At 34.5% G+C, this 13,117-nt stretch overlaps 1 protein-coding gene across 1 annotated transcript; it reads left to right on the top strand.

The window, feature by feature from the left end:
• Positions 1-430: 430 nt before the first annotated feature.
• Positions 431-11,522, top strand: LOC132279411 (probable 2-oxoglutarate-dependent dioxygenase AOP1). The gene is made up of 5 exons (XM_059781373.1): positions 431-795; positions 1,503-1,827; positions 2,155-2,275; positions 3,754-3,891; positions 11,416-11,522. Exons 1-5 carry the CDS (start codon positions 431-433, stop codon positions 11,520-11,522), a joined length of 1,056 nt encoding a protein of 351 aa, XP_059637356.1.
• The last annotated feature ends 1,595 nt before the right edge of the window (positions 11,523-13,117 follow it).

Raw genomic sequence — 13,117 nt, 5'->3', positions numbered from 1 at the left:
TTTTAATTAAATTTAATCCGATCGCTATCATTTAAACATACAAGCAATAGACCACGCATAGATTCCGTGTGTGTGTGTGTGTGTGTGTAATCCCAATGCAATGCACTTTTATTTTTCATTTTGTTTCTCTCTCTCCCCTCGTTTGGTTCGAGTCATTTTGTTTTGTTTTTTTCCTTTGGAAAGGGAGATATGATGTTTTGTTATGGAACTTATGACAATTGATATATATTTTCCCTATATTTTATGCAGAATGTGTTAATACATCCTTATCCTTGTCAATATAGATATAATTTGTCCCCATGCATGCAGCATGAAGCATGAGTAGAAATTCTATATAAATTTGCTACAGAACATCTCAAAGCTCATCAGCAATTGCATACTAAGAAAATTAGCTGGCTTTAGCTCCCAACTGCCAAAGAAAGAGAAACCAATGGGCTCTGAAGCTCTTCTTCCTGTCATAGTTTTCTCAGATAAGCTAAAGTCGGGCACTCTTGAGTGGGAGTCGGTGAGAGCCCGGGTTCAGCAAGCACTCCAAGAATATGGTAGCTTCGAGGCTTGTTTCAACAAAGTTCCTTTTGAGCTTCGAAAATCGATGTTTGGTGCAATACAAGAGATCTTTGAACTTCCTTTGCAAACAAAATCAGGTATCCCTGCTAAGACGCCCTTCGGTGGCTACATTGGGAAGTCACCAACAGCACCGTGGCGGGAGATCATGGCTATCGAAGATGTACTCATCCCCGAAAAACTCACAAGCTTCACTAATCTCTTGTGGCCACAAGGAAACCCTAGCCTTGGGTATGTAAATTTAATTTACATATTGTTCAGCACTAAACCCGGCCATATTGTTCAGTTCAGAATTTCAACAAACGAATCGATTTCAAGTTCTAATGATTGACAACCATTTTCATGCTAAATAAAACAATTTGAAAATTCCATGTATTTGTAATTTTTCCTTAATTCTAGTTAATTACTTTTTTGTTGTTGTAAGTTGTTGTATGCTGTCAAGGATCTTGAAAACCTAGTTAAAAACAAAATCACTTATCTATTTTAAAAGTTTATAATACCCGTTTTTATAAAATTGTACCAAAAAGGAGCAGAAGATTACTTTGACTGCGTACATACGTACTCTTCCTTTGGCAGCAAAATCTTATGGTCCTTCTCATAACAACTACCTGAAATGGATCAAATGATTAGGAGGATGGTTTTCGAGAGCTTTGGTGTTGAGAAATACTATGATCATCACATAAGATTCGTCCCGATATGGTCTTCGGGCCATGAAATTTAATTATATATTATTACTTTTATTATTATTATTATTATTATTATTTAAAGTTAAAGCGAATTGCCTTGAATCCCTTAAAGTAGGGTCTCGGCCACCTATTAGTTTTTGTCGCAGTTAGTTAAAATAAAATTATTATTATTTTTTTTTCTTTTTTTAAGATTTAACTGTTTTTGGAAGATTACTACTTCTAGTGATCACATGCATACTCTTCATTTGGCAGCAAAACAGTAGGGGCCTTCTCAGAGAAAGTAGCTGAATTGGATCAAATGACTAGGAGGATGGTTTTGGAGAGCTTTGGTGTTGAGGAATACTATGATGAACACATAGATTCGAGCCGATACAGTCTTCGAGTCATGAAGTATGAAGCTCCCGAAACTATGGAGAGCAAACTTATGCTGAAACCACACACTGATAAGAACCTTTTGACCATATTGTATCAGATTAATCAAGTAGGTGGTTTACAGGTGCAAAGCAAAGACGGAAAATGGATCAATGTGAAAACCTCGCCGGACTCTTTCATCGTCATGGCCGGAGATTCTTTCCACGTACGTTAGTTTCTTCACTTGCTCGATCCCCTTGCATTTTTTATTTTTTATAATTAATATGTGGAAATTAAGACAGACAAAAGAAACAAATAATTGACACAAAATAGGTTTCAAATAAGGGTGTTTTCTGAAAACAATTCTTCAAATACAATAGATATAATATAAGAATATATAGTGTGTAAGAATTTCAAGTTTTTAGGTTCCACAATCATTCATGTTCCTGTTTATTGTGACACAAAAATCAAATGACATGCTGCAAATAAAATACAATATGCATGCACCAAGATCATGACATTTCTTATGACTTTAAATTCTATCACTGTGTAGGCATGGACGAATGGGCGCGTGCGCGCTCCAGTTCATCAGGTTACGATGACCGAAAATGAAACGAGGTACTCAGCGGGATTGTTTGCGTCCCCAAAAGAAGGCCGCATTTTAAAAGTCCCAGGTGAGCTAGTGGATGAAGAACACCCATTACAATTCAAGCCCTATGAATATTTTGAATATATCAAATTCTTCAAAACTGAGAAAGGAGAAAAAGCTCATGAATGCGGCATAAAGGTTTTCTGTGGTGTTTGAAATGATCACCATGAGGTAAAAATACTTTTAATCTATTTATCCTCTAACTTACGAATATGAATTGGGAACTGCTATTCTAGCCACTCATAAAACCGAAAATATCAGGGGCTATTATTGATGGCTTGAAGTGGGATCCAAATATTATTCTTACTTCATGCCGTCAAAAATCAATTTACATATGATGAAATAAGATATGTGTTTGTTTCTTTTATGCTATTTGATTGGTAGCGTGTTGATTGACTATCATGGCATGTCAGGATTAAATTTAGCATATCTGCAGGATGTCTTTTTGGGGAAAATATTATATTTTTGCAATAAGAAAACCCAACACAACAGGTTCTCATTGTCATTTTACTTGTTTCAATGAACTTAGAATACATAAAAATGAGTGCGTGCTAGGAACAGTAGCCGCCACGGGTAAGAGGAACAGAGTTAGGAATTTGTTTTAGGATCATATTTGTTTGATGGTAGAATGAATCCAACATCGGTTGGCGAAGAAGTAAATTTGAAACTTATACAGGCCAAGAACCACTCCGCTTAATGAATCGACCTTTTAGGTAGGATATCCCTATCTCAGCAACTAGTACAAATGAAATTACACAATCATAAATGTCCAAACGGCTTGCAATGCAATGTAAATTTTATTCATGCAATGACAACAAAAAGTCGACAAACATGTTACTCCGAAATTCACTTTGACTTGTGCATATAAAATCGCCGTCCATGGTATAAGATTATATGTGAGCGCAGTTCAGAAAGTGCCCAAAAAACATATCTATCAAGTTTTACTCCAAAGCTGCAACTACATTTGATTAACCATAAATTACGCTCAGCTTGTTCGAGCTTAAATATTACTACTATATATATTTAAATACAAACAAATAAAATACAATAATAAATCTTGTCAGATGTCGTGAATATATTGTTTAGTGGCCGCCACACATATAGAAGAACCTAATCCATTTTCTTTCATCATTTTAAATTTATTCTGATTACTGTCATTAAACATACAAGCTATAGAGCATATATATATATATATGATCCCAATGCAATGTTTTTTAAATTTTTGTTAGCAGCTTTTTTTATGACAATGCATAAAAAATTAACATGATAAAAAAATATATTGTATGCAGAACTTGTTAATACATCTTTGTCAGTACAATATAATATATATCATGTAAATATTCCCATGCAACATAAATAGAAGTTCTATATAAATTGGCGATAGAACATCTTAAAGCTTATCAACAATTACATGCTAAGAAAATTAGCTTCGATCTTTAGCCCCTAACTGCCTGCCAAAGAAAGAAAAAACAATAGGCTCTGAAGCTCTTCTTCCTGTCATAGATTTCCCAGATGAGCTAAAGCCAGGCACTCCTGAGTGGGACTCGATGAGACCCCGGGTTCAACAAGCACTTCAAGAATATGGTGGCTTTGAGGCTTTGTTCAACAAAGTCCCTTCCAACAAGCACTCCAACAAAGTCAGTATGTCTACTGGCTCCTTCGACAATTCCCGTTTAATTCACTACAACAAATTTGGGCTGTTGCCACGAATTTTTTTGCCACGCGTAAAATTTTGTGGCAAAAAGTATCTTTTGGCCACAAAATTAACTTGTTGTGGCTAATATATGAGGGTTTGCCACGAAGTAAATTTTTTGTGGCAAATACTAGTTCTTGCCACGAATATTAGGGACGACTTAAAACTTTGTGGTAAAATATTAATTTTGCTACGACGAATTAGGGACGACATACAAAGTTGTGGCAAAATGCTATTTGTGCCACGAATTTCTGTTCATAGCAATTGTATGTTTCTTTTGCCACATATATATATTCGCGGCAAATCGCTTTACAATTTGCCATTATGTTATTCTCGTAGCAAATATAATTTTTTGGCACGAAGTTTTTTTCTCGTGGCTAAAAGATAGATCCTGCTACGAATTATAAGTTGTGGCTATGATATGCTCTATTGCCACGTAACTATTTTTGTGTCAAATCTATTAATTATTCCCAACGATGCTTTATTCGTGGCAAACCGTATCTTTTACCATGAATTTTTAATCCTTGTGGCGAAATATCACTTTTACAACGAATTTGTTTTCGTAGCAATTAGGAATTATTTTGCCACGAATTTTCAAATTTTGTGACGAAATGCCATTTTTGTAACGAATTTGTTTTCGTGACAATTAAGATATCTTTGTTGACTATTATTATTTATTTATTTATTTAGTTTTGGTAATTCTTACAACACCGAATCTTTAAGAAAATTAATTAATTGTTAATAAAAATTTAAAGTGGCATTTCCTTTAAATTTGATCCTTTTTAAATACCACTACTTGTCATACATAAAAGATTAAAAAAAAATAAAAAAAAAAGGATGGGTGTGTGAGTATATTTCTCGTCATGAAAAAAAAAGGTCGTTTACTAGTTGGATTTATTTATCAATTAGTGTGTATAATATACACATACTTATCGGTCAAGTACTAAATCAATAAATAATTAAACTTAATTCGCACATGGTACACATATATTTTTGCACATAAATATAAATAATCAACTTATTATACGACCTATTCTATTATATATTAATTGACCACCTTGAGATTGAGATGACTTTTAGTGAACTTAATTTCATACCACTAAGTTGGATACAATAATTAATATTAAATCTTAAAACATTATAATTATTATTACAACATACAAATAATAAGATCGATGTATAGATGTATAATAATTACAAATGACTATGAAATGTAAACAGACTTACAGAAAACCTTCTTTATTGAACTTCCAAGCTAGTACAGAGAGAAATATTACAAAAGAGAGAAAAGGAAATTGAAAGATACATTGAAGAGAAACTTTGGCCTCTATTTATACATAAAATGAACTTGAAATTATCATTTTGAAGTCCGCATAGTGCATGGGATCGTGTGCTGGAATAATGCAGTCGGTCGGCCCACCACTAAGTTCTGTCTCCTTATCGGATAGAAAGTGGATATTTGATGAAGGAAATACTGTAGAATCAAAGACTTTTGGGAAAAGTTCTTTGGCTTCTTCTGTCGGCAGGATAAGAGGAATCTTTTACTTTTTAGGTGGATTCATCTTGTCCATCAAGTGACTGGTGAGAGAGTCCCAATAGTCGGCTACTGTAGGCTCATCTTCAGAAATAAGATCTTCATTGGGATCTTGTGCATAACCAGCTAGACAGGAAAACTGATTACCTTCTTGACTGGTCGGGCTAGAGACTGACACCATGGATGCATCATCTCGTACTATAGGTGTGGAGGAATTAAAAGATTTAACAAATTTGGTCCTCATAAAATCCATGCATTTAACCATTAAATCAGCTTCGGTAATTAATGGTTGTTGTTTTCTGATCATATCTTTAACAAGTTCAAATGGGTTAAAGATTTCGGGTTCTGGAATAGTTAACTTTGGAATCTTATCCATGTATTCCAGTGTTTTCTTTCTGATCTGATAGAGGAGGGCTTGGATAGGATCTTGAGTCATGCCTGACCACCATCGGTAATAAAAGATTCTCTGAAGGACTAGTAACTTGTCAGTGGTATAACCACATTGGAAATCCCATTTCCAAATCCAAGGGATTCCAAATTCAGTAAAGAACAATAGGGTGGATTTCCCTACAGGAACATTATCCTGTCCCCGTAATTGAGGATGAAATTGTTGCCATGGCAAGTATAATTGTCTGACTGATTCCGGCAACATATCCAGATCAGGGCCAAATATAGCCCACCAGGGTATAACTCAGTTTGGGAAATCAGTCTTAACTGATTGAGGGCATATCTTGAAGAACCAAGAATGCTTATGCTTCGGATCTTGATAAAAGAACGAATATGTCCAAGTTGAGATATAATCCCAATAATTGTAACTGTGACCATAGGATATTTTCCTTGGCAAATTGGGATTTAATCCCCAGTCACTAGGCCGTATAAGCCTCTTAAAGATAGCTTTACTATAAGTAAGAGGACTATCTTTGGAATTCGGAAATTGCTTCGTGTGGTTGATTTCCACAGAGGAAGTTTCAGTAAGAATAGCTTCATAGATATATCTATGGCGACCATCCGGTGCAGCATATTGTTGAGTTTGAAAATATCTGGATTTTACTTCCCAAGGATCTGGCATCTATTGCTCATCCTGAGAATCCAGTACCAATACTGTTTGAATATACCTTTGACTAGGTATCCATGGAGTTTCTTGTTCAAGAACCTCTTTCATGGTTGGTTTCTGTTGTTTTGCTGGGTACTGCTGCTTCCTTTAGAAGGTGTGTTGAGCAGATCAGCAACATGCTCCAAATATGGAAATTGATCATCAGTGAGTGGTAGAACCACTTTGGCTTTAGCCTTGTTTTTGCCACGAGCCTTTGGAGTATTACCCCGGCCCTGCCCATGGGGGGGGGGCGGATTCATGAACCCTGCAAAAATTCCCGAGTGAGAAAATCAGGTAAAGAATTAGAACTGCCTTTAATATATTCAATAGAAAAATCAAAAGCAGATAAATCAGCTTGCCAACTAGCAAATATCTGTTTGGAAACTAAATTATTTACATCTTTTTCCAGTACTTGTTTAGCAGCACTACAATCAATGCGTAACAAGAATTTCTGATTGATTAAATCATCTTGGAATTTATAAATGCATTTAACCAAAGAAAGAATTTCCTTTTTGATGGTTGAATAATTTAATTGTGCATTTTTCCAAGTTCCTGAAGTGAAGCGAACAAGCGCCTCTGTTCCTGTGTTTGGATTTTTCTGTTTAAGAATACCACCGTATCCAATATTGGAGGCATCTGTTTCCACAATTTTGAACCATGAAGAATTGGCTAGAGCTAAGCAAGGAATTTGTTTTGCTCTGAGTTTAATCTTCTGAACTGCCTTGGTGTTTTCCAAAGTCCGTGGGGAAGGAGATTTCCTTAACCTGGTGTACAAAATTGCTGTATCCTGTGCAAGATCTCTGTAGTGATTTCGAATATAATTAAAACTACCCAGAAATCTTTGAAGCTGAGTTTTATCCTTAATTTCATCTGGAAATTTAGAAGCAAACTCAATACTGCGATTAATAGGTCTAATTTTCCCATCACAAATTTCATGACCAAGAAATCTGACCTTAGTTAAAAACAGTTTTAGTTTAGGAGCAGAAACTACTAAACCACTTCGGTAAATAACATGTTTGAAAATTTTCAAGTGTTTATAATGCTGATCGATTGATTTGGAAAATATGAGAATATCATCAATATAAACTATAGAAAATTCAGTAAAAAGATTAAATATGTCATTCAAAATGTGTTGAAATTCTGAAGGGGCATTTTTTAATCCAAATGGTATCACTGTCCATTCATACTGTCCAAAAGGTACTCAAAAAGCTGTTTTGTACCTGTCCTCTTCTGCAATCTGTACTTGGTAATATCCAGATTTAAGATCAAATTTAGAAAAGATTACAGCAGATTGTAACCTATCTAAAAGATCTTTGATGTTGGGAATTGGGTATCGGATCCAACTCAAAGCAAGATTTAGTGGTCGATAGTCAATAACCAATCGAGGAATTCCTCGTTCTTTTTCAGCATTTTTATTGACATAAAAAGCTCTGCAACTCTAGGGGGAGTAGCTAGTAGTGACAAGCTTCTTTGCTTTTAAAGAGCTGATTTCAGTTTTACATAATTCCAAGTAGTCGGCTTTCATGTGGCTGGGACTAGCTTTAGAAGGAATCATGCGATCGGTAAATCCCTTTTCATAGGGTAAAGAAACAATATACTTCTTTCTGGCCCAAAAAGCATTAGGAATCTCACTACAGATTTCCTTTAGAAAATTTTGTCGTAGTGACTCAATTTTTTGTTGCTCAGTGGGTTGTACCAATCTTTGATTAATTGCTAAGGAGGATACCTCCTTTTGCAAATAATTCAGTTGCTTCTCCTTAAAGATAATGTTATCTTTAAGAGCATTGATATGCTTATTTACTGGTGGGGTCAAGAACTGGAAAGTAATTGACTGGCCATGTAAATTAGAGCATATTCCATGAGAATCAATTTTCTCAATTGGCATGATTAAAGTTAAAAAGGGAGTACTCAAAATAACTTGTTGTGGCATATTTCTGATGAGTAAGAAAGTAGATGGTAGACAAATACCTTCTTTACAAATGAAAACATGATTAAGTTTATACTTAATCTGCATCTTACCTCCACTTGCACTGGTAAGACCTTGAGTGGTTTTCTCAAAATATTGAGTAGGAACCAATCCTTCCTGTATGCAGTTCATGTCTGCACCACTATCAACTAAGGCAATTGCATTAGTGATTGTGTACTCCTGATTAATTACCAAATTGATAGATATATACCATTTTTGGTAAGTAACTTGATTCAAGAGTTGAAGATAATTAGTACCTTCTGATTGAAGGACTTCATCCTGGAATGTTGAAGGTGTAATTGCAGATTTTGCTTTTAAAAGAGTAATTTCCAAATCCATCTTAGTCTGGCGAGACTTTAATTGACGAATTTCTTCTTTTAAAAGATTAATCTCCATTTTAAGATCAGGGAGATTAGCAGGACGAGAATTGTGTCCTTGGTGTTCTAATCTGCTTAGAACTTCTTTCATGCTGTAATGATTTTCTGCTCTCAGAAAATCTGGATTATCCGTATCCTCATTAGATCGTGCCAGAGCAGAACCTATTTCAAAGACTTTCATCTTGATTTGAGGATCCTGGATATGATCTATAAGATCCAATAAGGATTGTTGAGTTGAAGTCAAAACATTTAAGCTTAACCCATTCATCTCAACAATTGCCTTATAATAATCATCATGAGAGGGATTACAGGAACATTTGGGATCTTCAATTTCTGCTTCAGAGGAAAAAGAAGACTGTAATTCCATAACAACATCCCCATAATTACTTGATGATTCTGATTCAGAAGAACTAGTATTAAGTAACAATTTACTTAATTGAAGTCTCAGTTCTTCTTCTATGTGAAAACTACTGAGTTTCTCCTTAGTTCTGCACTTGTTTGCATAGTGGCCGATACGTCCACATTTGAAACATTTAGCCTCAGCTTTGGGCTTTCCTTTACCCTTTGCTTTAGGAATATATTTCCTTTTAGGCTTAGTATATTGTCTAGAATTATCCTTTTCCTTTGAATAATTCTTTCTTTTGGAATACTTCCTTTTATAAGGTTTTTCAACCTTATTTCTTTTCCTAGGTTTAGGATAAGATAAGGGAGTCTGGTAGGCAAATTGATCACAAAATTCACCTACTTCCTTTCTACCAGTTAGTCTTTGTGATTTTAACTGGGATTGTAACTTCAGATCATTACAGAGAGCTAGACCTTCCTGGATTACAATGTTGACTAATCCACCATAGGTATAGTTTCTGTAAGGGATAGAAATACCATTATTCATATCTCTAAGCTTTTTCCTGATTCTTTCAGCAAAGAAGGTTGGTAAACCATCTACAAATTTGGCTTTCCAGTGCTCATGATTTGCATCATTGAGTTGGAGAACCTTTGCCAAGAATACATCTTTATACCACCTGAAATGAGTTAAAGATGGACATCTTAGATTCTGTAGAAGTTCACGACTGCGTTCACTATTAGCACCTTCAGGGCCAACAAAATGTTGGATTATGGTAGTGATGAGGGTATAAACCGCATCTGGAGCAGGTCCTGATTGTTGAGTAGCTTCATCTTTAACTAGCTTGGTAGCAGAAAAGATTTCAGCTTTCTGAATGTCAGTGAGGACATTATCCCACCATCCTTTAAGGATTCCTGTAAAACCAGCAACGACAAACTTAGCAATGGTTGGGTCAGTGTTGTTGTTGATTTTACAAACTTGGCTATACATCAAAATTTGATGAATAACCTCGTAAATCTGATAATCAGATTTGCCATCTATGTTCCATTCATAAATGGTCTTGCCATGAAAAGATTTTTGTGTATGGAAATAATCTTCTTCATACAAGATATCTTGAGGTGTGGGTCTGGGATAATAATATATACTCGGAGCAGGGGCTGTATTAGAGTGGATATTCTTATCATAGACGATTCGGTTTAACTCAGGCCTTTGAGTAAAATCATTGTGGAATACCTCAAGATGGGGTAACATATTTTCAGAATCAGAACCAATTTCAGATTCATCATGGGATAAAGTCTGAAGTTTAAGTCCTTGAATTTTCTGAGTAAGAAGAGTAAGAAATTCTTCATTCTTCTTAGGATGTGTAAGATTGAAGCCTTGAACTTCAATTGCAGGTTTCACCAATGCTTTGGATAAGGAAGCTTCTGGAGGAGAAGTTTTAACAGTAATACACTTAGTATTAATTGTATTTAATACCGTGTCGATGCCTGTTTCAATTCTCTCAAGCTGGGACCCTACCGTTTGTAAGCAAACATTTGTATAATTGTTCTGCCTGTAAACATGAGAAATGTCCTTTTTAGTATCATTACAGGATGGATCAATTATTCTAGGTTGGCTATAAGCCTTGGTTTCCACTTTGGAACCACTGTCAGGGTCAATCCTTTTCAGGATTAGATGTTCAGTGGGAGGATGGACAGAGTGAAAAACCTTATCTTCAGATGTGGTCCATGGTTTGAGAAAATCATCCAATATGTTGATATTAACAAGGGAATGATTGGTCATATAAAACCAAGAAACAAAAGGTAGAACCATTTTGCGTTCTTGGAGAAAGTCATAAAATTGAGTTTTAAAAAGCTGTAGTTGATTTTGATCAAAAGCTTTAAAATACCAATTTCTGAATTCTTTATATTGATCCTGTTGAAATTCAGTATTAATGACAATTCTATCTGGGACAAAATCCATTAAAACTAATATTCATGAGGGTCATTTATGTCTGCAGGATCATCAAATTGATCCTTGACAGATTCATTTTCGATTCCCATTTCAGATGGAGTTGGGCTGAATTCAATTCCAAATTGGCGACGAGACATACCTATTGGTGCTTTCTCGTAGACTCCTCTTGGAATTTGATTCTGAGATTGCTGTATTCCTTTCAACTTTAGTCGATTGGCATCAACCACTTCAGGGGGATCTTCCTTTCGGTAGTCCGACGAGATCGAATGGCGAGAAGGAGGACAAGAAACATGATAAGGAAGATGACTTCCTTTAGATGATGTAGATCTAGGTAGATCTATGGATTTTCTGAAATTCAGAAAAATATCACCATCTTGGTCCTGAATAACACAGTCTAAGCTATGATTAGCAATTGGCTGTGCCGGGACGGCATTAGAAATCGTCCAATATTCAGGAAATGTTATTTCACTCCAAGGAATCATCCTCTTTGTGGCAACATTGGATGTGTACATGTTAGTGTCCCATAACACTGTTACTCCTTTAGAGTCTTTGCGTATCGCATTTGGACACATAGTATCAAGTACTTTGTAATGGATGCGATAAATAACACTTATCACTTCCGATCCAGGTAAGTAATCATACCCATAGGTCTGAACCCTAAAACTAACTGCCTCATGGATATTTTTATCTGTTAAAGATAAATTCAGACTAGGATATACATCGAAATAAACCGGTCCATGACATAGACTGGTTTCCAGTGCACCCATCAAGGAAGGGTGAAATTTCAGACATCTAGCATCCCTTAAGGTTACTTGAATACAAGCATCCATACCTAACAAGGTCAAAGGTTTAAAAGCAATTTGAATTAAACCTATATGGATGTACTTATATTTGTGCATGTGCCTCTGAAGGTCACGGAAAGACAATAACTTAATTATTGTATCTTTTGTGCTTAATTGCATGGTCTGTTCCATGGTCTTGACAGTCCATAGATCAGTTAAATTAAGCATTCCGATTTTGTAAATGCTCTTAGCACTTACTGGAGGGATAGTCCATCTGTTCAATTTATTTTGAACATTAGTCCATTCCACTAATTCAGTATTTTTTACCAATTATGAATCCTGATTTTCCTGTACCCCAAAAGAGGAGGAAGATGGTTTTAACATGTCTGTTAAATATTGTTAATGCTTTAAGGTATATATAGTATAAATATTATAATATTATATAATGAACAGTAAGTTACTATTCTATCGTCGTTCTGCTTAAGAGAAATTCAATTACTCGTCTGTCAACGATTTACTGGAAACAGTACCCTGTGCAGCAATCTAATGCAAAACGGGTTAAACATTCCAACGCGACTTTTGGACGACCCATAATTGAATCAGGTTTAAACATAAGTTAGACAGAATAATATTCATATTGTTCATGATATAATTACGATAATAATCATGCTACCAGTACCTAAAAAGCATTAACAATAAAGAGTTAAGCTGTAATACCCCGTATTTTATTAAAGAGTTTAGTTTATTTAAATTCATTTATGTGTGGATTTCTTTACCTATTATTGTGCATGCTACATTGTTATATTAAGTTCATTTAATGGTGCATGTAAATTAATTGTATATGTTAAAATAGTAAATTTATTCATTTAATTGTGCATGTATTATTATTAATAATTTTATTTGTTGGTTATGTTTATATTAATCATTATTAGTTAATTAAAGTATTATATTTGTGTTATAAAGTATTATAATGATATAATGTATTCTTATGTAATAATAATAATAATAATAATAATAATAATAGTTTAATAATAATAATTATTATAATAATAATAATATAATAATAATTATAATAATATTAGTAATAATAATATTTATAATAAATAATAATAGTATTAAATCAATGTAA

This window comes from Cornus florida, unplaced genomic scaffold (assembly GCF_030987335.1).
Source record: "Cornus florida cultivar Cherokee Brave unplaced genomic scaffold, ASM3098733v1 CherokeeBrave_3.0.0_Hap2_Chr01, whole genome shotgun sequence".
Classification (NCBI taxonomy): domain Eukaryota; kingdom Viridiplantae; phylum Streptophyta; class Magnoliopsida; order Cornales; family Cornaceae; genus Cornus; species Cornus florida.
Note: the sequence above shows the minus strand (reverse complement) of the source record. Positions and strands in the feature narration are given on the sequence as shown.